The 27,631-nt window shown below is 43.3% G+C and overlaps 1 protein-coding gene across 1 annotated transcript in view; it reads right to left on the bottom strand.

The window, feature by feature from the left end:
- Nucleotides 1-27,631, bottom strand: part of plxna3 (plexin A3) — a 193,602-nt gene that overhangs the window by 105,332 nt on the left and 60,639 nt on the right. Inside the window, exons 4-5 of the mRNA XM_053625650.1 lie at nt 16,918-17,058; nt 7,973-8,073 (exon numbers count right to left, since the gene is read on the bottom strand). Of these exons, the coding sequence (XP_053481625.1) occupies nt 7,973-8,073; nt 16,918-17,058 (242 nt within the window). The remainder of the gene's footprint in view (nt 1-7,972; nt 8,074-16,917; nt 17,059-27,631) is intronic.

Raw genomic sequence — 27,631 nt, 5'->3', positions numbered from 1 at the left:
ATGTTGCAATACCGACGCAATTAGTGGGGGCAGTAGCACACCATGTGACTTGGTGTCCACAACTGACTAAACAAACAATTTTAAAAACCTCTCACACTCTCTTTAAACCTATCAAAAAAAACCTGTTTTAAGAACCAGGTCTTCTGGATTTTCCAGATTAGTAAACACTTTTGAATGAAAGGTCATAGTTTTCGATTTGAGCCGGCGGATCATGACACCAATCACGACGACAGCGGAACGTTTTAACAGAGCTGGTCAGTTTGTTTAACATCGCCGTGCATGAAATCGCTAAACGTTTCACAGTTTGACTTGGAAACCTGACGCATCGTTTTTCTGGAAATCAACAAAAACCCGAATAAAGCTCTGCTCCTACGTTCAACACTGTGTAAGAATCTAACAGCATCCTTTAAAATCATACCATCATACAACGTTCGGTTTTTATTTCATTATTAATACGCACGTGTATTAGCCTAGCTAACAGCATCTTAAAGCCGAGCAGTGGCGAAAGAAGATTTTCAATCTCCCTTTTGTTCTGTTTCGCCAGGAGGAAGCACAGGTCAGGAGATTACGGGCGCGGTCCTGGTGGGATGTGATTGTGGAGAAAAGCAATGTTGGACTTTGGTGACTGCGAAACACAAACAGCATTAAGAGAATAGTGTGCGTGTGTGTGCGTGTGTGTGGATGCGTGTTAAGTGCTGCCTAATAATTAGCAGCTTTTTTGTTTTCATTTTGTTCAGGAACAAGAGATCACAGCCTTGCCTGCTTTTGTTTTCTGATGTTTCACATTTACGAGGTTTGCAAAGTTCACCTACAAAGCTACATTTTCCACTACTGTTAACAAATTCCTTTTTCACATCCCAAATCCTTTCCCACACAAGTGAACTGCTTTAGACTAACTGTTACTTTCCACCAATGCTGTGGTCAGAAGATCATCACTCAGCCACACTAGGCTGCACTGTGTGTGTGTGTATATATATATATATATATATATATATATATATATATATATATATATATATATATATATATATATATATATATATATATATATATATACATACATACATATATATGTATATATGTGTGTGTGTGTGTGTGTGCAGTGAGTACTGGGGCCAGGTGGACTGAGCGCAGCCATTATGAGTCTGAGCTGCTAATAGAACATTAATGAAGACAAGGAGAAACTCCTGAGTCCTGATAACTGCATCTGCACAGACCTGCACATACACCCTGTAAACCCCCCCGATACACACACACACACACTTGCACAGTAGCACCGCTAAACCCTCCAAATGGGACCGCTTTGAATCGCACTGCAAATCCATCTTCCACTTTCCCCTCGTTGCCATGGACACAGACCATTTCCCAGGGTGCACTTTGTTTTTTTTTCCCTGTCTCCCCCCACCCTCCTCCCTCATTCTCTCTGTACACCTCTCTCTCTCTCTCTCTCTCTCTCTCTCTGTGTGCCCTCGCTTGGCTAACTCGATGGCTGGAGACTAAAGAGCCCTGGGGGAACTGAACACAAAGCCAAGACAACATGGAGTAGAGAGAGAGATATACAGGTCAAAGCCACCTCCCTGCCCCTCCCTCCGCTCTGTCTTCCTCTCTCTGTCTCTCTCTCTCTCTCTCACACACACACACACACACACACTTGTAAAAAGCCATCTCTCATGGCAACAGTGTGTGGTGATGTCCCCGGGGGAGCAGCAAAGAGGCTTCACAACACACACCCCCACCCAACCAACACACACGAACAAATATACACACCGCCAGTGCCAGACAAGCAGCCTGGCATCCTGTCAACCCGGCATCGTCACCGTATCTCGTGTATCTGAAAGCTCATCTGATGATCTCCGCTTAAAAACATAAGTGCTTGGTATGAAAAAGGTAGGACGAGAGGAAAAACCACGCACCGGATTTGCAATGATGAAAGGTTCAGGGGTTCATGATGTCAAAAAGTGGCCAGGCTGGAACATAACCTGAACATCTGCTGAAAACAGACCCCAACTGTGAGTTTTAAATCTTGCTGAGATGCGAGGTGACAAACACGGACACGTGCCCACGTTCAAACGCTGCGCCCTTGAGACTTCCAACCAAAAGACCGAAACGTTTACGTACCTTCATGTCTAAAATAAGACATCTTCATACTCTCTTTACTTCTGAGCACTGGATGTCCCACTTACCCGAGCTGTGTCTTTAGATTTTATATATCATACAAACGTTAAATCACATTATTCAGTATCTATAATGAATTCAGTAATCACACTGACACGAATAAGACTAAACTAAAAATAAGTCCATCCATCTATTTTCAATACCGCTTATCCTACACAGGGTGCAGCGAGTCTATCCCAGGGGACTCGGAGCACAAGGAGGGGGACACCTTGGTGGACGGGGTGCCAACCCGAAGCACGGGGAGAACTAGCAAAGTCCGTGCACACAGGGCGGAGTCAGGATTCGAAACCCCCAACCCCCGGAGGTGTGAGGCAAACGTGCTAAACACTAAAGCACACACACACATACAAAAGTATGTATTTACAATAATAAGAAAAGGCTTTAATATCTCATTTTCTTCCTAAAAACAAATGCATAATGTGTACACCGTCCTACTGCAACGTTTTTTAAGCATTTTCTTGGAAGGAGTCTCCAGTGTCAGCGCTTTGTATCAGTCAGAGGTAAAGCGGTAAAGTTTTCAAAACACCGATAAATCTTTCGGACGGACGAGCTATGTTTCTGTCTTAATGTGCACCTATTATGGTTATTTTTAAATATTACCTTTCATGTAGTGTGTTATATATAGAGCTGTTTGTGAATGTAAAAACGTCTGCAAAGTTTCAAAAATCCAAGCACATAACAAACGGAGTTATCGACTCCCAAAAGAAGGAATCGATTCTGAACAGCTGAAACGACTCGTTAGTGATTCCAGACTTACTTCCTGTACTAACCTACATGGGTTTGTACCAAAAAGCCCCGCCTCCGGTCTTCATTGGCTGCTCGCTGACAGCAGTAGACCAATCACAACAGACTGGGACATCTGACCACTCAGAGCAGAGTATGCTCTCTGAAAGGAGGAGTTTGGAACGAATACTTTAAAACGAATCATTTAACGAGTCGATTGTGACACTGGGGGGAAAAAAGGTAACGCTGCAGTTTAAATTATGAGCACGTTAAAAGTGTTTTTTGACCTTGGTTGCGTGTAAATCTATCGTCTGAGACCTTTAAAACAAAATTAGGCACGTTTCAAAAACATAATAGGTGCACTTTAATAAATTCAAGAGAAAGGGAAAAAAACATGACGACGAGGGAACGACTATATATATTAAACATGATTTGCAAACATGAAATGAAACTATAAACGGATAAAAAGTACAGTGTGTCGTGTTTTAATGAATACAATTGTAATTCATCGCACTTCAGGATGTGCCGTTCTAGAAACTTTTTTTTTTTAAGTTTAAGGTCACAACACCGCGTCGCTGATTATTTTCCTACAACGCTACACGCTGTTCCGTTTTATTCTTTGCTTAGCAACCACAAGTGCTGAATCGGTCTTCTTTCGGCAGTTCATGCGAGTGAACCCGAGTGGAAAGAAATCTGATTTCAGTAGTACATCAAGTGGAAGAACTAAACCTTGACCTTTACTTGTCAATGGGGTGGCACCTTCATGCCTTTTGTACTATGTTTCACTTAGAAATGCGATTGCAGTGTACCTTTTAAAACTCATTTGAATGCACGACTGACCTTACGGTCTAATTTTTACTTCATGAATCCCTTTTAAAAAAGATACGCTACATCCGCTTCCCGTTGCTTAGTAAATGCACAAAAGGTCTGTTCGGGTCCCACTCCAGTGACAGGTCGGGTGACGTTCCCTCCTTAAAAGTGTAGGGTTGCGATGTGAACACGGAATAAGGTGTTGTGCTGAAATTGTGACTTTTAGTAACGTTTTAAAATGGTTCACGAGGACCAGAACAGAACATGAGGGTTAAATGCTTTCTCCATCTGTGTAAATCTGTCCATCCATCTCCCTCTCTCTCCCTCCTCCTGCGTTCAGGCTGCTCTCAGCTTGTGACCTGTCTGTTCCACAGATGAATGCGCCGTCACACTTCCCCATTTCACTTACTCGTTCCTTTTTTCCGCCCCTATTCATGCGTCTGTCATCTGCGTGTGTATAAAGAAAGACCAGCAGGGCACGACGCTGTGAGCAACATGGTGCAGGTCGAATGTTTCCCTCCCCCCTCTCGCATCTCTGCTTCCCGTATTTTGATGCTAGGCACCTCGTAACTCTCGTAAGCGTTAAAAAAAAAACAAAAAAAAAAACCCAGTGTGATTGAGGAACGAGGAACGAGTTATCCATTAAAAATCTTTCTCTCGCTCTCGTTTTGCTTGATGTGCCACTAATTGTGTCGCGCGCTGGCTGTCACGAGGTCACGGAAAGTCTGGGGATATGGCATTAATATGCAAACAAATGTCATTTTCCGACGGGCGCGGCGCAGACTCGCGCTAATTATTCCATCAATCCTAGATTTGCATCTTAATTAAAGATCTTTATCATGAGGAAGAAGGTATGGCGCTCGGGCTGGGGACGGATAGCGAGGCAAAGAGAAAAGTTTGTAGGACTCGAACAATCGTGCTCCTGCGACCGGCCTTGTGATGTTTCGGGTTTCATCCACCTCTGGATAACTTCAACTGCCTGAACAGAAGAGACGTGAATGCTGACTGCTCGGTTTTGCTCGGTGTAGAAGACGGAACACACACACACACACACATACACACACAGACACTTTAGCCACATATCGTGCATAGAAGAGGGGAGAAAAATAAATAAATAAATGTTTTTCAAGATGCTTCCAAGGCCACCGTATCCTCTGTGCTACGAGACCGCGACTGGTTAAGGAGTGCAAACACACACAAACACACACACACATGTATGTCAAAACCTTTCCTAGCTTGCATGCTCACACATGTTCTTCCTCCCACGGGTACATCACGAACATATCACAGGCTTCACCTGTACCCCAGAATTCATTGCTCGAGACATCATGACACAATGACCTCGGATCACCTCCTTTACCTCACCAAAGAAGGTCATTCATTTAAAAAAAAAACAAAAAAAAACATGTTAATGAAATGAAGGGGTCATGTAAGGGTCAGGTGACCCAACAACCATCACAGGTCTGCTAGAACCATGGTTTCCAGAGTGGCCTCCAGGGAACTCCTGGGGTCTGTGAGGTTGTTTTTAATTTTTTGTTACATTTGTTTTGTTGTCAAAAGCAACAACAACAACAACAACAACAACAAAATCCGCCCTGTGATTAATTTTAACTTGAATCTAATGATAACAGAAACACTTTATTTATCAGCAGAAGGTTTACGAATAAAAAAGCTCTACGGAGCAAATAAACAGTAACATATTGTACACAATTAAAATAATTATTGAACTATTATTTAACAATTAAATAATGAGGCCAATGTTTGAATATTTGGATTTTGATGATAAAATAAATCTGTAATGATTGAGTGTGGATTTATTTATTTTCGAATAAAAATATGTTTGGTTTTGCTGCGGCTTTTTTCAAAAATCTTTCGCAGTGATGTTTGTTGGTAAATGAGACCTTTTAGCTGTACTCTTGTTCGACGCACGTGAATCGAAGAGGGCTTTAACTGAATGTGCGTTGTGATGACGTCACGTGACGCGTCTTGGCCCAAATCTGCTGTGAATGTAAAAAATCGCAAGCTCCTCAGAAAATTTTGCGCCGTTTGCTTGATTTCGTGTTCATTTCTGCGATCGCAAAAATCCCTAAATCCTGGCAGGAATGGCTAAAGGAGCCCCTGACTACAAAACATTTGATGACCTCTGACCTTAAGGTTGCCATGGTCGCATTGAAAAAAAATGTTTTTGGCGAATTTGTTTAATTGTGGAACAAGTTTGTGGGTGAAAAAAAAGAGCAGGTCAAGCAAAGGGAAAGTGTGAAGAGAGTATTCACAATGTACAGAAATATTACTGTTGTAACACATATTGTAAAGATTGGGACAGTTAATTGGGGCAGCGGTGGCTTGGGGCAGCGGTGGCTTGGGGCAGCGGTGGCTAGGTGGTTAAGGCTCTGGGTTACTGATCAGAAGGTTGGGGGTTCAAGCCCCAGCACTGCCAAGCTGCCACTGATGGGCCCTTGAGCAAGGCCTTTAACCCTCTCTGCTCTATGCTGTACCATGGCTGGCCCTGTGCTCTGATCCCAGCTTCCTGACATGCTGGGGTATGTGAAGAAAAGAATTTCACTGTGCTGTAATGTATATGTAATCAATAAAGACTCATTATGGAGGGGATAACAAAAAGAAGACAAATGCTAAAAACTGCACAAGCTTTTTAGGCTAGTCTTTTTGTGTGTTTTGTCCAAAAGTATCTGAGCTGCCATTTGTGCTGGGAACTGGCAACCCTGCCTGTGCTAGACATCATAAAATAGATAACTTTCATCTCTGAATGGTCCTCTGTGTAAACCGTTCTTCCAATATCTGCAGCCTAAAAACCTCAAGCCTACTACAAACCTCAGCATTTAGCAGATTTAAGGCCATCCGGTGGCTCGGTGTTTTCTTACATAATGACTCAGACACTTTACCTAAGCACTCTGAATTAACTAGATGGAGTTTTATTATTTTTAATTTTCAGATCTTTGTGTTGCTGTAGGGACGTTCTGTCATGTTTCTCATGTAGGGGGTTAAATAAACTTAAATCTTTTCAATCCTGCATTGTTAAGCAACTAGTCCAGTTAGATATGAATTCAGAGAAAGCCAGAAGTCAGTTTATTGCACTACGGTAACACCATTTGGTTGGGAGCATAAGAAACTTGCTAGCTAGCTTTCATTAGTTGGCCAGGTCCGTTCGAAAGCTAATTGGTAGCAGGTCTTGCATTTACGTTTACAGAAGTATTATGGTGAAATTTAGCTAGCAAACATAATGCTATGTGGCGGGTGGCATAACTAAAATGTGCTAGTTTCCTTTAGCTTGCTAACTATATTAGTGAGGTCACTTTTAAATACAGAACCTAGTAGTCAGTACTCCCTAGATTGCCAAAGGTCATTACCGTGGATGTGTTTAGCTACCTAGTATAACACCGTCTAGCAGGCAGCCTGACCATCACACTCATATGTGCTTGTTGAACATCAGATTCCAGATTTAGTCCCTCTTTTGCTATTGTAATAACCTCCACTCTTCTGGGAAGGCTTTCCACTAGATTTTGGGGATTTACCCATTCAGCCAGTGAGGGCATTCAGTGATACTGGTTGAGTAGGCCTGGGGTGCAGTTGGTGTTCCAGTTCATGAGAAAGGTGTTCAGTAGGGTTGAGGGCAGGGCTCTGTGCAGGACACTCGAGTTCTTCCACTCCAACCTTGGCAAACCATGTCTTCATGGAGCTCACACTGTGGACATTGTCATGCTGGAACAGGTTTGGGCCTCTTAGTTCCAGTAAAGGGAAATTGTAATGCTACAGCATACAAAGACATTGTGTACAACTGTGTGCTTCCAACTTTGTGGCAACAGTTTGGGGAACACCCACATATGGGTATTATGGGCAGAGGATGAGTAAAGAAGGAATTTGAATGGAAATGGCTACAGCTTATTTATTTATTTTTTTAAAAGTGTTTTTATATACGGTATATCTGAGCAGCTGGTTTGTGGTGAACGCTTCCTTGTACATGCCATGAATCCAAAACATGTGATTCTGAGCCTGTCTCCCAGATAAGCCCAACTAAGTCTGGGTGTGAACTCGTGTATTCATGAAAAAGAAAAAGTCTCATAGTGATTTGATCTAAGCAAAGAAAATGGATACAAGTACAAGTAATGAGACGAGACTGGCACATTTTCGATATAATGTCTATTATTTTGACATGAAATCTGAACATTGTTACTTGTCTGATGTGAATTTTTAAGCCATAAAAAAAACACCAGAATCCCCCCGTTCAAGTGTGAATAGAATGACTCACTTGTTGTGAAGGACACACCAGCCACAGTGAGGATCTCCGGAGCCTAGGCAGCTCTTACAGCTACTGTACTGAGAACAGCTCTCCACTGGGAGACGGGTCACCTGCAACATAAAACCCACACACACACACACACACACACACACACACACACACAACGCCTTAGGCATTTACATTTACAGTGCAAATTGGCCAGAGTCTAAACATACCGGCAAGTTAAACAGACATCTGGCGGTTTCATTTTCATACTGATTATGGTGGTAAAGATTTCAATATTTCTCAATAAATACAACCTAAAGTCAAACAGATGCACCTACGGAAAAGCTGGGAGACAATTACCTTAACAGTAATAATACTGAAAGACTGGCTGCTTTTAAATGTATTGTTGACTCATCGGAACGTGGACGGTATACAGAGATGTGCGAAGTATTGCCTCGGAAATAGAAACGCATGTACAGAAACACATACTGTACACTTCTGTTTATGCCAACCACAATGCCACAAACGTGACCCCGACACCTACTCGCAATGAATAATTAATAACCAAACGGCAGCATAAATAGTTCGCTTGCCTCCGCGTTCCCACGTATCACCAGCGACACCGTAAACCTGATATCTAGGTAACTACAACAGAGAGTCCGACGATGTGTTATATCAGATTCCCAACTGGGAATTAGACTTGCTGAAACAGCGTTGTCTCTTGATGTGCTTGCTGAGGATGAAGTAAACATTACACGCTGAGCTCATTTGTATCCGAGCCACTGTGGTGTCTGGTGGCCAGATCGTTTTAAATACCTCAACACTCTCGCTTTTGTCCTTTGGCCAGAAATTGCCAACAAGTGGCTTTCTCCTGTTGCGGCAGAAAACCTCGTTTCTAAACCTCACATACCAGCTGTGGGTCTTCTGGGCTCACCAGATTTACACCCTTACCTGCTATACACAGCTTAGCAATGCTCTATTGACGTACAACTTTTGCTGGATGGCTGAAGTGGCGATTATTGGTTAGTATCGATACGTCTTATTCAACTGATTATCTGAACTGCACCGTCTGGGATAAGCAACGAAACGGCCAACATTTAAGTCGAGCCAATTAAGTCCAACATTACCGGTATATTCAGCTAGCAAGCATAACACCATGCTCAGACAACATGTATTACTCAATAACTAGGTCTGATTAACCCGATTTGACAGTCAAGTCACGTCTTATTACAAGACTAACTCCAGTTTCAATCTGAAATGCTTTTATATATTTTGCTGAAACAGCATCCAGCATCATCACTCAAAGTGGTAGCTAAGAACAAAGTACACATTGGTCCCGTTTGTACCCGAGCCACTGTGGGATATGGTGGTTATATTTGAAATACCTCAACACGTTCACTCTTGTCCATTGGTCAGAAATTGCCAACGACCCAGGAAGGATATGTTATTGGGAGCAGCTTTTGACTATCGTCACAAAAGCCCTGTTGCTTAAACTGTGGGATTTTCTGACTGTAACTGTGGGTCGCCAGTTTTAAACCCTTTCCTGCAAAGCACAGCTTAAAACTGCGTTATTACCTTACACCTGCACAGCTCCTTTCCCCAGGCCATAATCCTCTTGAACACTTCCCACATATTACCTCTGTAACCTTTCTGACATTTAACAGCCCTCTGCACTACAATGACATGTAACTACACTTAATGTTCACTCTAAATTTGAGTAATGGTACTGTAGATTACTGTCCTTGCTGTAAATTATTTTATATTGCATGTTGTGTGAATTGTGTTCTCGGGTGTTGACTCAAACACCGAGACAAATTCTTTGTATACGTCTACTCAGTGAATCAAAGATTCTAATTCTGACCTTTCGTTGAACGGATGAACTGCCCGGACTTTGATTCAGCATTAGAATCAACTGGTCAGTTGATGCTCATTGGTGTCAAGTGATTGAATTCATTTCCAAGCCTGGGATAAGCAATTAATTGACAAACCTTCACATGTTTACAAGCCTGCATACTCTCTACAGTTTTGTACTGTCCATCACGTATGAGTGCTCCAGTAAAATTTCATGACGGTTTCCATGTCTATAGGAAGTAGCTGCTGCTGCTCAAAGTCATCCATCTTGGAATTCATCGGCCTGTCTTGTAATGGCCAATCACAGGCTTGGTCATGTAGCATGCCCGTCTGCATAGTTTTCCAAGGTGCCATGTGCATGAGATGGCAAGCAAAGCCCTTAGTCGACGTCTGTTTCTCTGTAGTTATGTCAAATACCTTAACTGACTGCTAGGCCATTTCTACTAACAAGTTGCCAGTGCCTGAACTTGAACCGTGCTACTTTTTCACCACAAAAGAATCACTTCTCAAAATGGTGACACTGTGGGCTTGGGGTAAGTGGCAATTCATCTACCACCAATAAAATAGAATAAGTATTTGAATTAACTGTGCAGTGGTTTGGTCCCAAGAAAGGAACATCCAGAAAAAATATCTTCTCAAAGAGGTAAGAATAAGAATTTTAAAAATATGCATCATAGTTACTGATTTGGCGCAATTCCAAAATGATCAACTTACACAATATTTGGGTTTAAACTGGTGGAAACCTGGATCCGCTCCTCATCCCCGAATTAAACATGGCTGGGGTCAGCGGGGTCAAAGTTCAGCCCAAAGTTCAACACAAAACACTTGCAGGCCCAGTTCTCTAGACCTTGGGATCAGGAGGTTAGCTTGCATAACAGAAACCACCACCACTGACTCTTCTACAAGACCAAATCCATCACTCTCAAGAATAATGATGACTGAGAAGAGCTCAGTGTAGAAGACTGAAACAAAAGCAGCTGCATATATCATAAGTTTCAAACTTTCATAACTTTGGATTTGAAAATGCATGAGCAGGCAGCCAAGCAATGAACGCTAGCTTATATAAGGAGAGAGTGGGAGGCCTGGGATGGGAATTACATGAATAATGTTATTGTGTGTGTGTGTGTGTGTTTGTGTGTATTTGTGTGGGCATGCTAGTATTTGTTTGAACTAGGTTGCTTTATCAGCAGTGGTATGTGCAGTCAATCGAGTGGGCAAACAGACGTTAGATCTGCACTGATCTAACATCATTTGTCGACGTGTGGCAACGTGAAATCAATGTTGAATGGATAATTACTGTTGGAACGCAACCGTGCCCGCAAAAGGTCATCGGCGTGCTTCATTTTGAGGCATCTCACACGCGCCAGTGAACTGGTTGACGGCAGATTGAAAACATCAGGGTTACATGCGTGACCATGGTCCCTTAATGAAGGGATTGAAAACATCAGCGTATATGGGAGGAGCTATTCATCACAGGCCAATCACAAGCCCTTGTGCAATTACATCAAAGGGCTAATAGGGAGTAAGGAACTTCGTAAACTAATCCGATACAGATTAATCATTTATCTAGCTGATGGTCCCAACAGTCCCCGTCAGTTCCATGTAGACTTGGAGTTCCCACTGAAACGTGAACTTTCATGAACATGTGTCAAACCTAATATGGACTAAAAGATGTATATTTAGGAGCCAATTCAAGGTGACCCAATACTGACCACGAGACGACTATTAATCATGTTTTACTGCCCAATTTAACTTCAGTTCATTTTTACTTGCACAACGCTTTTAGCAAAAGACATTGTCACAAATCAATTTGACAAAAAATGGGATGTAGATTTAGATCCCTAATGAGCAATCTGGAGGTGACGCTGGCAAGAAAACCCCCATTAAACGACACAAGGAAGAAACCTTGAGAGGAACCAGACACAAATAGGAACCCAACCTCTTTGGGTGAAACCGTATAGTAGGATTATAAATCATATATATGTCTCGCCAGATTATCCCAGTCTGAGACTTAGCAATGTCTAGAAAGTATGGGATCTGGGTGGCGCCACTTTTGGTTCATAGGGTTCACCTTTGAGGAACAGAATTTGACCCCGATGACCCACAATAGAAGCAAGCTTATTGGGTTGCGGTGTATCCTGAATCTATCCTGGGAACACTGAGCGTGTGGTGGGATACGCCCTAGATGGGATGCCAGTCCATGTCCATGTAGGACACCACAGTCCCTCCTAGGGGAAGTTGAGAGTAATCCAATCCACCTACTGGCATGTTTATGAGAGTTGGAGAAGCTGGAGGAAACGGGAATACACGAACATGGGTAGAACATGTTGTGCATAACTTGACAAAAAAAACCAAAAAAACAAGCTAGTTGAGACTTCGGTGGAATAAAGTACTATAATATAATAAAACAAACACACAGAGACAAAGATATGAAAAAAAAATAAATGCAAGTCTATGGAGAAACATGCTTTAATTTACATATTAACTTAACATGTTTGAATGAATGAATGAATTTACATAAATTTAAATAGACTGACTTCATACTAGCATAGAGACACGAAGATATAACTAGCTATGCTCATAATATACAAGCTTGTGTATGTATTGTGTATAGTATCAGTGTTGCGTTTCCCTGCAAAACAGAAACGTGTCTGGTTTCTCCAACGGTCTTTTAGAGCTCCAGACGCGAAAATGCTCCTTCTCTTCCTTTGATCGGAGCCGAGATTAGACGCCGCAGTGAGAAAAACCAGAGCGTGGAATAAACAATCCCACCCAAAAGGGACAGGGCCGTGGCTTTCAAGTGCCGAGCAGCTGATGTCTCTACAGCTGTGTGTGTCTGAGTATGTGAGGAGAGAGAGCCTGGAGTCTGGAGTGAGTGTGTGAGGAAAAGAGCGAGCGAGAGAGAGTGAGAGAGAGAGAATGTGTAAGTGTGTGACTGAGGGTGGGCGAGGTGTAGCGAGATTGAGCTCTATGCTAATTTATTCTGCCACGCAGCCAAGCATAAATACGCCGTTTTATAATCTGTTGCCTCCAGTCCAGGCTTTTTTTTTTCCTTCTTTTTTATACACTCCCACATGTGCAAATAATAACACACACACACACATACACACACACACAGATGAAGGGTCACATCCCAGCGGTCGACTGGTCTATCCACCCATGCTCGGTTTGATGCATCACTGAAAGGTTAAGCAGAAGGTTTGGTATCCACTCCGAGTGACTAGCTTCTCCTTTGTTCCCATTTTTGGCTTAACATGTCAGCAGAATTGGAGACTTCCTCGCCATGCGCCGACCGTAACTGAAACACGTCCACGAACCGGCAGCGCTTTGTGAGCAAACGTGACCCTTTACCCGCCTGCGCACCTGCTGCTAATGAAATATTCAAATTTGTGTGCCGGTGTGGAGCATCAATTATTGACTCCCTGTCATTTCACTTCATATTTAATATTTCATGTTTCATATTTCACAGCCAGTCATCATCCTGCTGCCGTGCGTCTTCACGGTGCAAGGGAAGCAGTAAATAGAGAATAACAGCATACTTGATTAATCAGACTGACCTCCTGACTCCTCCCACCACAGCGCGATTGGACATGAATAAATGGATAAATACATATGCATGTGTATTTTCTAGAAGTGGATACATATTGGGGCTGTGTATCACTCCCTCCATTATACGATGCCTGGTTCAAGCTGACAAGATTTAGAGCCGTCTCAAGTGTAGATAAATACAACCATGTGCAACAACAACAGAGGGAGCAGCGGACACTTTAGTTTTAGACTTCTGAGATTTTAAAATCCCATTTGTTATAGTGTGTTTTCTTGAAGGGAAAATAATCTGAAAGCTTTCCCAACAAAACAGAAGTGCAACATTGTAGAGGTGATGACTGGCAGGCAAAGAGGCCACGCCTCCTTTATTGAACCTGAGAACATAGAGGCCACGCCTCCTTCACTGATACTGAGATGGACTGAGGCCACGCCTCATTCACTGATACTGGCATGGACAGAGGCACCGCCTCCTTCATTCATACTGATCGCACAAGAGCCACACCTCCTTTACTAAAACTGACATTGACAGAGGACACACCTTCTTCACTGAGAATGCTGGACATATGGACCACACCTTCCCTGATAATAACAAGCACAAAGGCCACGCCTCCTTCACTGAACCTAAGAGCACAGAGGCCACGCCTCCTCCACTAAACCTGAGAGCACAACGGCCACGCCTCCTTCTCTGAACCTGAAAGCACAGACACCGATATAAACTCAGTTTATACCGATATAAACAGAGGCCACGGCTCATTCACTAAAACTGAGTGCCATGCCTCCTTCACTGATACGGACACAGACAGAGGCACCGCCTCCTTCCTTCAGACTGATAGGGCAGGAGCCACACCTCCTTCACTAAAACTGACAGGCAGAGAGGCCACACCTTCTTCAGCGAAAACGCTAGACACATGGGCTACACCTTCTTCTCTGATAACAAGCACAGAGGCCACGCCTCCTTCACTGAAACTGCACGCACAGACACAATGTATCCGTCAACGATACAGTCAGGGATACAGGCCACGCCTCCTTCACTGGGAATGCTAATAACTCCCAGTAACCAACTAGTCTACAGAGTAGCCTAGAATAGAGTATAAAGTTTATTCAGTTCAATTCAAGTCTATCTAATGGATTTTAGAAACTCCCAAATGTGTTAAAGCCATCGCATGCTGTGACAGTTGTTTCATAATTACAGTTTAGGTGGGTGTAAAACCGGCATTCGTCTCTCATTTACCATCAGCCTTTGGCAGCAAACAGATTGCAGGCACTGAAAGGAAACCAATTGGAACGTTATCAGACATTGTGTGCTCTTCCTTCTAAACGCCATCAGATCCTTAACCACAACAGAGCGGCTAAAACTTTTTTCTTTTTTTTTTTTTTTCCCGTCTCCTCTCTTGAACGGAAGCCTTAATCCAACTCCTCGGCTGACGCTCTCGGGTCAAGAGACGACTACGGACATTTATGATCCCGAACGTAAAGCTTTTAATCAGCACTGAACACGAGTGATCGATCGTCGCTTTAATGCATAGCACATCTCAGTCAATCCTTCACACAAATATCAATATCTGGAGCTGACTGGAAGAGCGCCCCCCCCCCCCCACCCACCCACCCACACACACACACACACACACACACGAGTGACTCCACCGTCGGAGCGAGACGAGAAGGTTTTTACTTTCTTTTCCAGCATGCTGACGCCGGCGTGCAGGGATCCATCGAAAGAAAGAAGTTGGTGCAGCTAAAATAAAGTGTTTTGATTTCTTTTCTGTTGTTTCACTTTACACCGCTGCTGAATTCCCAGCTCTGATTGGTCAGAAGGTGTTGAATAAGCTTCTATAAACAGCAGCTCTGACAGACGTTCTGGCTAGCTTTTGGATGATAGGGTTATGCTAAAGCACTTGTTTTAATATGCTGTCGTTTCTATAGTAACAACGTGCACAGGGATTTCACATCATCTAAAGCAAATGATAAACAGATTTTTATTTTATTTTTTAAAAGTGTTGTTATTTAACCAAAGATCATTTTTGATGACATTTATGGAAGGAGTCTCCAGTGTCAGCGCTTTGTACCAGTAAGTTTTCCAGTATGGGAAATCTTTAGAAACGGATCAAACCAGTGTCAGTACGTCGTTCTCAAATAAATTGGAGAAAACTGAAGTCATTGATCAATCGTTCTGGCCTAAGTGCTATTATACGGAGATAAACTACTTGCGGGTAAAAACAATTACTCTGCATCACATTGTTGATTATTTTTCTATAACTCCATGTCCCCAGGTGTTGTTTTATTCCCTACATATTGTGTCTCCAGCCATCGCTCTTGTGCTTACGGTGAGCTCAATTGTGACATCTTCAGTATAAATCCTAGCTAAGTGAACACCGCTCCCTTTATGGCTGGCGCCTGCCTTGTACACCGGGGGCAAATATTGGCAGTTTTAGTGCTTTTATTTCCTCAAGCTCACACACAATAATCTCTAAATATTAGCCCTGCTGAAGGCTTCCTGAAGGATTTTCTTTCTCCGACAGGCTCCGCTCGCCGATTCCCCCCACCCCACGGAGGTCACGTCCCTTTCTCGTACGGCGTCTTTCAGAAACCTACACAATGGAGGCGATCTCGTCTCATCTCCGCGTCGCGCCAGATCCGCGAACGAGCATCGAGAGGAAGGATTTTTGAGCAGAAAGACAGGAAAGAACTATGGCATCATTCTTTCTGCAGCTGTACTGTGTTAAGTGTCTTTCTCAGCTGCGGAGGAACTCGTTCCGCGTTCTCCGTTTCTCGCGCTTCCCCACCAACAGAGGCGTGCAGAGAGAAGAGAGAGGCGCTACATCTTATTAAGACCACCAGCTGGGGCTCCCATTCACGAACATTCACACACGTCGGTTCATATTCCGTCTTCCTGTGGCGCAGATGTTAAGACAACATATCTGCGATTCCGCTCGTGACTCTTAAAACAAAAACAAAACCGAAAAAAGCTCGGCGGTTAAACGGGGGCGGAGCCGAGACACATGACAAATGTGTCTTTATTCTACCGCGAGAAGTCTACACGGCGCAGAACAAATGTTTTCCTGCGCGTCACCGGTGGCGCAGGAATCAATTACAAGCAAACGGTGAAACTGTAAATCATCCAAGAAAATGATCATTATACTATTTATACCATCCTTCCTCTTGGATTCCCAAGGGTTTTTTTTTTTTTTGGTTTTTTTTTAGTTATGCACTTGAGCTCACCAGCTAATGTTGCTAACATACTTTAAATACATTTAAGAGCTTTAAGAGACTTAGGTGAAGAATTCGAAGCCGTGCTCCTACTGGTGATATTAGACAGAGCGTTAAAATCCAACATTTTATCAGTATCAGGACATTTCAGAGTATTTCCCGGACCTCTAATACTAGGTCAATCGCATAAGAAAGAAAACAGAATCAAAGAACACAACAGTCTGTTTTAAAAAATGTAGATTTGGTTCAAACTATTCAATTACCCGTTAACATGCGAACAGAATAAAGAAGCTAACTCTTTTACAGTGAACTGACTACACCGTATTATACGCGATGCACACACGCAGTCACTGAGCAGATGTTACCTGTTTGTCGCTCAGCAAGTAGGTGTACTGATAATCCGGACTGAACACCATGTCGCGCAGGATCGGGCTCCCCTCCACCACCGTGACCGTCTCGTACAGCAGCACGTTCTGGGAAGGCGGAGAAACGCCGTCCACTCGGATCTGACGAGGACAGAGAGGAAAACGCTCGGTTTAAGTCCACATCGTTTCTTAGCAATAAGAGCATTTTGACTGATAGCATACAATGACATTAATCCAGATGGGATGGAGGGGAGGAATCCCGGCGTCCCCTTAAATCAAGCCCTGACGCTTTCTCTAAAGGAGTCTCCAGTGTCAGCACGTCGTAACTTATTAATTGAAGCAAGAGAGAGCGAGAGAGAGAGAAAATAAAAAAGAAGGGCTAGCAATAACAACATGTTAGCTGATATCATATAATGACATTAATACAGATGGGATGGAGGGGAGGAATCCCGGCGTCCCCTTAAAACAAACCCTGGCGCTTTCTCTAAGGAAGGAGTCTCCAGTGTCAGCACGTCGTAACTTATTAATTCAAGCAAGAGAGAGAGAGAGAGAAAGAGAGGGAGAAAAGAAGGGCTGGTAAGGGAATGACTGTTTACATCTGTCATGATGTAAAGTGATAACAGGAACGAACTTCCCAAGAGCTCCAACATTAAGTGTAACTATAAACAGATAAAAAGTATGACGTGTCATGCTTTAATTAATGAATTTTTTATTTTTTTTAAACTATCGTCAGCACAGATTCAGTCTGCTGAGGTATAAAGGAATAAAACACGTATGTGGGATGCACTGGATTGGAAAATAATCAGCTTCAGGGTGGTAACATGATAGAAGTCGCTTATTTTCCTCTAACAGCACATCCTGAAGTGTTTTATTTCGTAATAACATTGGATTAAATGACTACATTTTCATACAAAAATGTACAATACAAGCAAGCCGTATTTAAAAAAATAAACGGAAAAAAAAATCCCAATTTCTTTTTTTTTTTTTTTAATTATATTGACATTAACGTAGTAATATACTCCATTTTCATATAGGATGCTTCCTGCTGCTCCGTTTTCTCTGTGCTTTACTGACAGATGTGGCGTTCTGGAGTATTCTAATTGGCCCGCTGTTCTCCGAAGTGCCGCGTTCTTTCGCTGACCCAGAAAAAGAGCTTCAGAGGAGTTCAGAAAGGCAGAGTTCAGAAAGACACACGCCGACAGCAGAGATTCAGATTACTGTTTACTGACAGCAGAGAATCGGCGTATCCGACGATTGCGTTTCCGTCGTCGGATAGAAAATAGAAAATCAATTACGCTTTAATGACACTGCGCCCGTCCTGGCGCACGAGCGCGTACCTCCGTACACACACACGCAAACGCATACGCGCTCTCAAGCCCCTGCCGCTTCATCATTAGTGACTCCTCTGTTTCCTCACAGTGATAATTAGTGTAGTGAGCATGCTCAGTTCGAAACGCCGAGAAATGCAAAACATCTTTGAAGTATCAGTAAAAAAAAAAAAATAAAAAAAAAAGGGAGGAGAGGAATGAGGGAAAAAAAGAAAAGAAAGGGAAAAAGCACAGCTCAAGTAGCAGAGCTCACCTATTTTCCTTTCTGCTAGAAATAAAAAGCTAGATAAAACGAGCAGCCGGGCAAATCTGTCCTCATCAACGGTGACAGAAAAGTGACAAGAGACGGAAATGAGACTCTGAGTAATCCATATTAATTCAGAAGTGGAAACAAAGATGGGGGGAAAAAAAAAAGAAAAACCTAAGAGGAAGTGAGGCAAGGAGCAGATGTGATGCCGCAGTTTGGGCCTTCTCCTAAATATCTGGGTTGGCCCAAAGTGAAAAACATCGTTAGCCTGTTAATTAGGGTTGACAAGGTGGCGTCAATTAGTCAAAGGCTGCCATATTGGGTGTCAGAAGTCGGCCGGCCAAGCTGGAGCGCGTGAGTCAAGCAGCAGCGGGACAGAAGGTTCTGGAAGATGACGGAGTCAAGCCGCAGTTTGTCAATGCATGCAGCACCAGCTGTAGTGTCGTGCATTGGCAGCCGTCAGCAACGGCTTATCGCATCGTTTTATCTCCAACGGCTGCCATCTGCATTTTTCCCGTCTGCGAAAGTCGACGCTTCGCTAAACTGCATCACAAAGGCCGCTTGAGCAACAACCAGAGGGCGGCTAAAAGGCAAGCGCCGTACCGTAAAGAAAAGTAACGCTACGATACGATACGCCCGTAACCATGGCGTCTGAGTCACCTTTAAAAGGGTAAGTCGGTGTGTAAGATCTTTCCTAAAACGCAAGCATGCTCTTCGGGTCATCCGGCGTGACCTACGCACCTCTCAGCTCATCGATTCTTCCATTTACGGGGAGAAAAACAAAACAGGCTAGCGCTCGTTTCTAAGTGCACTCAAGCCAGAGTCTGACACCAAACAACCGGCGCTTAGGGCAAGTCAAAACAGAGAAGCTTCTCACTCCAGAGTGGTCCGGTTAAACAAAATAGCCTGCCATCCCGACAGAACCCAGAGACAGCTGTACTCACTGTAAAAGTGCCAGCAGTCCTCCAACCTTTCTGGTGTTTATAACTGCGAAAGTTTCAAAAATAAAATAAAATAAATAAGGAGCTGGCTCCATCGAGCACGCTCGGCTGCTTCAGTTTATCCAAGTGTTTTACAGGTTCCCAGACACGGTCCTGGAGAACCCCCTTGTCCTGCACATTTTATTGCTTTCCCCCTGCTCTAACACACCTCATACAACTATCACAGCCTTTCCCGAGTTGAACCAGGTGTGTTAGTAGTAACATACAGCATTTGAAGGTCGTGTGTACTAGTGTACGGCGTACAAGACAACAGCTTGAGGAACGGCAGAACCCAACGTATGAACGTTGCTCCGTTGCTTACACCTGGCAGAAACGCACACCCTGGCTTGCAGAAGCCTCAGCAACACTTCTCGCACAAGTGTTTGAAATGCAAAGCGCTCGCGCTGCCTGCTGTGCGCTGACCCAACTGCAACATCAAACAGTGCAGATGAGGGTAATTGGAATTTAGATAAATAGTACCTTCCCCCCACTTTTGTCTTCCCCAGTACTCTTAAGGGTGCCAAGCTAACTGCACCAGCCTATCTATCTATTAATTAGCTCGCTGTAGAGAACTAGCGGTGTGCCGAGAGCTGGGCAGATTTTATTTATTTATTTATTTATTTATTTATTTTCTTCATGGGCCAATTTTGCCTTCATTGATCTTGGAGGAGAGGGAAGCGAAAGAGAAAAGGGAAAGATGGAGGCCGTTTTTTTGTTTTGTTTTGTTTGTTGGGATGTCTCATTCGTATCGATTTTGATATCCTCGTCGAGCTCCGATTCGAGAGCCGAATGAAAGGAGTTCCTTAAGTGGTGCTGGAGTTAATTTTCTCCTCTTGTTCACCCCCCCACACAATCTCCCACTCTTTCTGCTCATCCGATGTACAGAAAAATGGCCTTCCTTTATTGTCGGCTGCTCCTCGTGATCAAATTAGGAGTTTGCTTGAACAAAAGCACAAGGCCATGAAAAGCCCTGAACGACTGTATTCCATATGAACATAGCACAATGTCGTAGCATTCGGATTTTGTTTCTGATCAACGAAGAGAGGATACGACATTGTACTCAGATAAGAGGCTTTATTACGATGAAATATTAAGAGCCAGAGCAGGGGCAAGTTTCTCCTTTTGAGGGAGAAATGAAAGAAATGTCCAAACACTGTTTAATTATTTTTATTTATTTATTTATTTATTTATTTATTACAGTTTATCATCCGAGTTATCCGTGCTGTCCGAGGCTTTAGGACACTACAAAAACATTGGCTTCGAGATGGTCCGTAAAACTGGGAGGAGATTAAAGCGATATCTGGAATCTGTAATGACTGGACGGACGAACTGAAGACCGGACGCTTGTGTGTGTGTGTGTGTGTGTGTGTGTGTGTCTGTGTGTGATTATGGGAGACTGGAGGGATTAGAGAAGAAACATGCTGTGCTGACTTTCTAGCCAGATCCCCGACTGGTCCAGCTGAAAGGACTATCTCGGGGAGCGCTCCATTTATCGGTCAAGATGAAGGCGGAGGAAAGGAAAACAAAAGACGACTGGGGGGATGGAAAGGCAAAAATAAATAAATAAATAAATTCTACAATAGAGTCACGATGATGGACGGACATATAGTGGTCTGAAAATTGGATTATGTGGCACCATTAGAGAAGATGAGCTCCCCTGTAATCACTCTGCAACCATGTGACACGCAAGCACATCGATAACAAATACAACCTTCCACGGATATAGAAAACACATCCCGGTTTCTGGGTCATTTCATCTAAGATATATGAAATAAATCTGAACCGTTTTTGGCGGGGGAGAAAAGAAGAAAAAGGAAAGACAAACAGATATAGAAGAAAGATATGTCGGTTTAAAAAGGCAGTAAAACACAAGCAAATATGGGGCCTCATCATAAAATCAGTTTTAATATCATCCCACTGAAGGCTTGTTTTTATTGAATCAGGGAGATGATTCATAGCATGAAGCTTGTTATCTTGTTATCTTACTGAGGGTATGTAAGAAAAGTCTGCTTGAAATTCTGCACGCTATAATCTTATATTTTCCTCCCCAACACATTTAAAATGATCATCACAGTGGGGGAAAAAAATCCCTAAATTGCAGATCCAGTCATTCAACTCGATTAAGCAAAAGAGGTCATATTCTGGTTATACACATTGTTTTTTTTTTAAACATTCTTTTTTAAAATCTCATCACCATGGTGGTTCTCACAAGGAATAAGAACATATATTTGTTGACGAATATCATTATAACCCATAATTTGTGCTTACAAAACGCTAAAACCATGTACACTAGTGATGACCAGTATTAGAATTACACGCATGTACTAATTCAGTTTAAGCACATTTTTTGTGTGTAGCGGGTAAACATGGTTGGACATGACGTTATCGTCCCGTGAAAGCAGACGGTTCTTGGCCACATCTAAAGCAAACGCTAGACGTCTGGCTCACGAGACTATATTCTGAGGGGCATTATTTATTTATTTGTTTATTTTTGCCGAGGAAACAATTCTCTACAACTCTACAAGCGGTTCAAAGTCCGAGTCAAACTCCGAGTCCAAGTCCGAAATTAAACCCAGGATCGAAGATTAAGCAAGTCCAAATCAAGTCCGAACTCACAAAACTTGCAAATGAAGTCAGACTCCAGTGGAGATCTGGGGTTCCTCCAGTCCTCCAGTTCCTCCAGTCAGTGCATTTACTGTTTTCTACTGATGCCTTTTAGACTCAGTTATGCCCATCATCTTTACTCCATCACTAATTTAAATTTTTATTTTTTCAATTTTATACAGATGGTAAGTAGCATGCCATGCCCCTCCCCCATTTCAACATTTCAGCAGTGGTATAATCCGTTTCCATGGAAACATCGCACATTTTCAAATGGCAATCAGAATCGTGTGACAAAAGAAGGATGATTATGACGAGTCTAATGCTTATTCATGGTGTTGCCATTATTTATTTATATATATATATTTTTTTCTTTTTTGCCAGTGATGTTCCAGACCACATTTGCACGGTGATAAATCTCCAGTACATTACTATATTCACGATGTTCCCTCGACTCCATCACGCTCGGGTGATGACGTTCCAGCAGCTTATACCATATGGTGGAAAGGCAAAGCTCCGCCTATGATTCACGCTTAATGCTATAAGTACACGCCGCTGCCGCTGATGCTGTTGTTGTTGTTGTTTATGCAGCACACATACACACACCCACATGTACATATCCAGAGGCTCAGGCTGCTTTGACTAACCCTCAGTGCTGCTACAGATCTCTCCTAGCTTGTTGCCCTCAGCAACTCTCCATGCCCCACAGCGTTCTGAGGATTAGGTACGAGTGAACGAGGGGGGGGGAAAATAAATAAAAAAATAAAATAAAATAAAATTCGCTCTCCTCCAGCATGTCGAGAGCAAAAATGACAGACATTAAAGCATTGTTTTCTCATCTGCTGTATTCAAAGGTGCTCCGTTCGCACGGGCTCGGGCTCGTCTTTAAAAGCGGGCTACTCTTTCACGTCGAGGGTAATCGATTTTACATTAAAGAGCAGAACAGCGTGGGGGAGAACAAGCTCCTCTCCCGCCTCGAAAATGAGGTCAAAATCCTCAAGCTCCAAATTCATCCTTTTAAAAGACAAAGACGCCGCACCATAGGAAGTGAACAAAAGGCGTGTGTGATTCAATTAAAGCCCTTATCCTGTTTCCTCAGATGGGGGCTAAAGGGAGGAGAAAAGGAGGCCCAGGAACAGAGGGTTCGTTCCTTCTTCGCACCTTCACCACCTGCTTCATCTCAATCCAAACCCAACACGCAAAGCTCTTCCGCTGCACCTTCGGAAATCTTACCCAGCATTCCTTGACCTCTGACCCACCCTCACCCTCTGACCTGTGGGATATTAAGTGCTGTGCTGCTCGTGTGTATGTGTGTGTGTGTGTTTGGACAGACTGCTCTTTACAATGCCGGATGATTAATGCTTTTCCAAAATGCACACATCTAGCTAATAGGATTCTTTTGCATTAAGAGTCATGGGAAAAGGGATTTATGGAGTGTGTGAATGAGTGTCACACTCGCAGCAACAGGGAACCGTCTGCGAAAAGACATGCTAGTGTTTCATTCGAGCGTATGACTGGAGTTTTAAGAGGCACGAGGGGATTTTGGGGCTGGAACAGGAAATGTATCAGGAAAGGAAATTAACAATCTGTGCAGAGGCCTCGTTGGCTTGTGAGCCCTTCACGCAGACGTCTGATCGTTCCTAAATGTCCAGCCAATGTGATTTAATTGTTTTACGCTGCATAAGAGGTTAAGTAAATATCTCTCAGCAAGTCTTTGCTTCACCACCTGCTACAATATTACACATTTGTCCTCGACAGACCAGGCTTTCTTGGGTGCTGCGCTACACCAATAGTTTAGTGTGTGTTCAACCACCAACGAACTCCGGGGAGCTACACTGGCCGGAACGTCCTTCACAATCCACAAGCACTTCCGCCCAGCTCCGCGGAAACACCGATCACTCTTTACAATGTAGTAATTACAATGTTGGGAATACGTGGAATGTTTATCGTCAGGGACCGCCTATCAATTATCATTTTCTGCTGGGTTTCGGATATCCGTTTGCACCGAAATTACAGGCTGAAAATAAAAATTCTGTCGCGGTCTGGTGAACCCGCAACATCTTTAGCACGTTGACCATGTGCTAAATTAGCCATAAGGCTAAAGGCTGGCTTTGCATTGTTCTGGACATGTTTACAAAAGCTTCGGGATGTTGGAAAAAGAACTTGGGAGAGGTTGAACAAGGCAAGTCAAGCTCTGAAGCAACTCAAAGTGCTACACATTCCTATGTAATGACTGGCCCGTATGAAGGGCTGGGAATTGGTAGATGCGTCGACAAAAAAAAAACGTACACGTTTCAGGAGCCGATGTCCGAGTTGTAATTGTAATTGAAATTATTTGTACAATTAGTACATTCCGTAGACACAAGATGGTAGCGAGATGGTCTACATCATGTGGCTTGTAAAGTGTTAGAGTCAATAAACGTTACATCATTGTTTATTCGCAATATGCATCTGTAATCCATCAAGTTACTCTTCTCTTGACAGTTGATTTGGTCACATGATCAAAGTCTCCCATGTCTAACACCTGGCTTTGTCAGGAAGCCTTCTGAGATGCACCTTTGAACCTCCGAAAGCTTACAACGTTTATATCAAATGAGGTAAAACTCAAAGTTGCAGCCATTTAAAAAAATTGTTATTATTTTTTAAAAACGAGCAAAAAAAAGAAACAATACAATATGGACTTTGACGTTTTACTTCAAGCCTACGAGCATCTAAGACCTTTGTACACTCCTGAAAAACCTTAAACGTTCCAGGATTTCAGAGGTTTGCTTGGGGAGCTATTCGGGGATTTCCGAGGAAGAATAAACCAAGATTAAGACCCAAAGAGTGGCTTTAAGCACTATCAAAAATAGTTTATTTGCATGCCAGGACTCATCCATAAGACATGCGATTCATGAAATTCACTTGGACGAGTGGTCAAGTGAAAGGAAGCAGCAGTGAAATGAATGCGCGGGAGAACTGGAGCAAGGCCAGATCATTCAGCATCTCAGCTCATTTGGGAATTGGACTCGGGCCTCTGACCGGCTGTCACGCCAAGGCCAGTGGGTGTTCAGAGCAACTCGCCCATTTCAAACGCTTGTCACAAAGCACAGCACAGTCAGGCTTTGGGGATCGCTCCAGCCTGCTGCCCAGGTGCTAAAACTGGGGCTGGGCCAAGAAGACGTCAACATGCTCGCAGAAAGAGTGAGCAAATAGAGTCAAAGACTACTGGATACTGAAACATTCCAGATTTCCTGAAGTGCAATGTTTGCATTCCGGCAGAATTAAAGAAAAGAAAATTGTGCCGATGATCCCTTCGAAGAGGTGTCCTGAATTCCTCTCTAAGCCCATTAACCCTTCCGTCCTGAGGCAGGGCGAACATCAAACTGCACTTAATCTAGGATTTAACTGTGCAGGAAATTGCATGTTGGTTTTGCACATCCTTGCACTATTACACGCAGACATGCACAAACAGATGCACGCACACACGGTGTGAGCTGCCATGCCACCGTCGCTGTGTTTGGAGTGGATCTCCTGTGTTTATCTTGGCGGGAGGGACGAAAGTAGGGGAACTCCTGGTTGAGTTAAGTCCTCTCACAGCACGGTTAACCTGGTTTGATTCCTCGCAACGTTCCGAAATATGAAAAGGCTTCTGGTTTAAAGCCGAACTCCTGCGTCCATCCCTCAGGCTCGAGCAACAGGCGTTTTAGGAGGGCGGCTCAGAATGATGTTGGAGAGCGCGAGAGCAGCGGCATCGGGGTAAAACCGTGTTACAAAAAACACAAACTGCCGGTTGTGTCATCAGTGAGCACAGAGAAACACTTTACTATCTGAAGTGCTTCAGATCCACAGTGATGCTATGCTATCCAAGTATTTAGACTAGACATAAGCAGATCAGATCTTATACATCCAATAAGTACCAGTGCTGATCAAAGTGCCTAAACCTTTCGCCAACAACAAAACTCTGAACCGAGAACTCATGACATCAGAGTATTCAGGGTAGAGGTACGCATTAAGAATCATGGAACTTGCCAGTGTCTGGAGGTAGGAAGAAACAGGATAACCTGTAGGAAACCCACATGGACAGTAATCAGAGTTCAAACCAGGGACCCTGAAGCTGTGAGCCAGCAATGCTGAGCAGGTTACGGTTCCTGCTCAAGGGCCCAACACTGAGAATTAGGCAGTGATGGGATTTGAACTCGCAATCTTCTGTACCATCAGTAGCCCAAAGCCTTAACCACTCAGCACCACCACCTTTGTTGATGTTTTCACACCATCTATTAGGAAAAACATACTAGATTGGTTCTTAAACTGGTAGACGGGTTCTTAATAAGGTTTACTAGTTCCCTGAAGCGCCCCCAGCTCTAGCAGCTGCTCCTAGTTGGTGGAAAGGGGTCTTCGAGGCACACAGTATGTTCTACGGTGTTGCTTCGTAGATGTCACCCAACAGAACCATATCCCTTAACGCAATCTTCCATAGAAATCAATGCTGAAAATAATACGCAGGTGCCTCAGAGTAATAACAGCCGCCGAATGAGAAAGTTTCACTCCTCATTATGTGGCAATCTCAAGCAGCACATGGCCTTTTATTGAGACATTCGAGACGGTTAAATACCACCATGCCTAAGCGAGAGTCCTGAAACAGCTTTGAGCGCAAATTACACACCGACATAATGACACCACTACAAACCTCAATCAACTTGGCTTTTAGACGGCGACTGTATTTTCACTCGCTCCGGTGTTTGTGTGCGTGTAAGAAGAATAGACGTATAGGTGCAGTCTCCCCGGTACGTCCACGTTATCCGGGTCATGCCTTCTCTCCGCCACAATCGGTATAATAGGTGTCTGGAAAATAAGTCCATTCAGCCACAGCAGGGCCTCTCGGCGTTGACTTGTGCTAATTGTCGTAACAGTAAGCACTTCGCTCATTTAGTCCAAACTCGGCCTGGAGTCTCGAATGCGTACTCCTACTTAAACCGACAGCATTAGACAATTAAACAATCAACACAGAGAGTCTCCGGTGGACGGGGCGCTGCTCTGAGATAACTACGCATTAGACCGACATTAAATCATACACAGTGTCCTGGTTCATCTGTACGAATCGGCCGCATTCTTCGCCACTTCACCGACTCCGCAGCCGAGACAAACGATTACACACATACTGTATCAGCAAGGACAAACAACAATCATGTCGGCATGTTTGAACGCAAACACAATTAATGGCTCTTGCGCTACGCTGGAGTGCCCTTCGGCTTAACAAGGCTCCGACGCAGCTGGCTGAATTTATAGTGCCGGGCTGCTATTTGTTTAATATGGACAAAATAGCCACAATTTTCCTATGCATAATTATCTTTAACAAAAATAAATAAATAAATAAATAACTTAACTATGTAGTTAAGATTCTGTGCTAGTGAATGGAAGTCTATGAGGTTGAGTCTCACCAAGGGTTCACTGAAAACTTTTTACTTGATCAGTTCTTGAGTTTTTGTAAAAAAAAAAACAAACAAAAAAAAACAACAACAACCAGTACTTTGGAACATTTTCCCAACATTTTTCTTAACAAAAATATTTGTTAAGCT

Source organism: Ictalurus furcatus, chromosome 5, assembly GCF_023375685.1.
Source record: "Ictalurus furcatus strain D&B chromosome 5, Billie_1.0, whole genome shotgun sequence".
NCBI classification, from domain to species: domain Eukaryota; kingdom Metazoa; phylum Chordata; class Actinopteri; order Siluriformes; family Ictaluridae; genus Ictalurus; species Ictalurus furcatus.
Note: the sequence above shows the minus strand (reverse complement) of the source record. Positions and strands in the feature narration are given on the sequence as shown.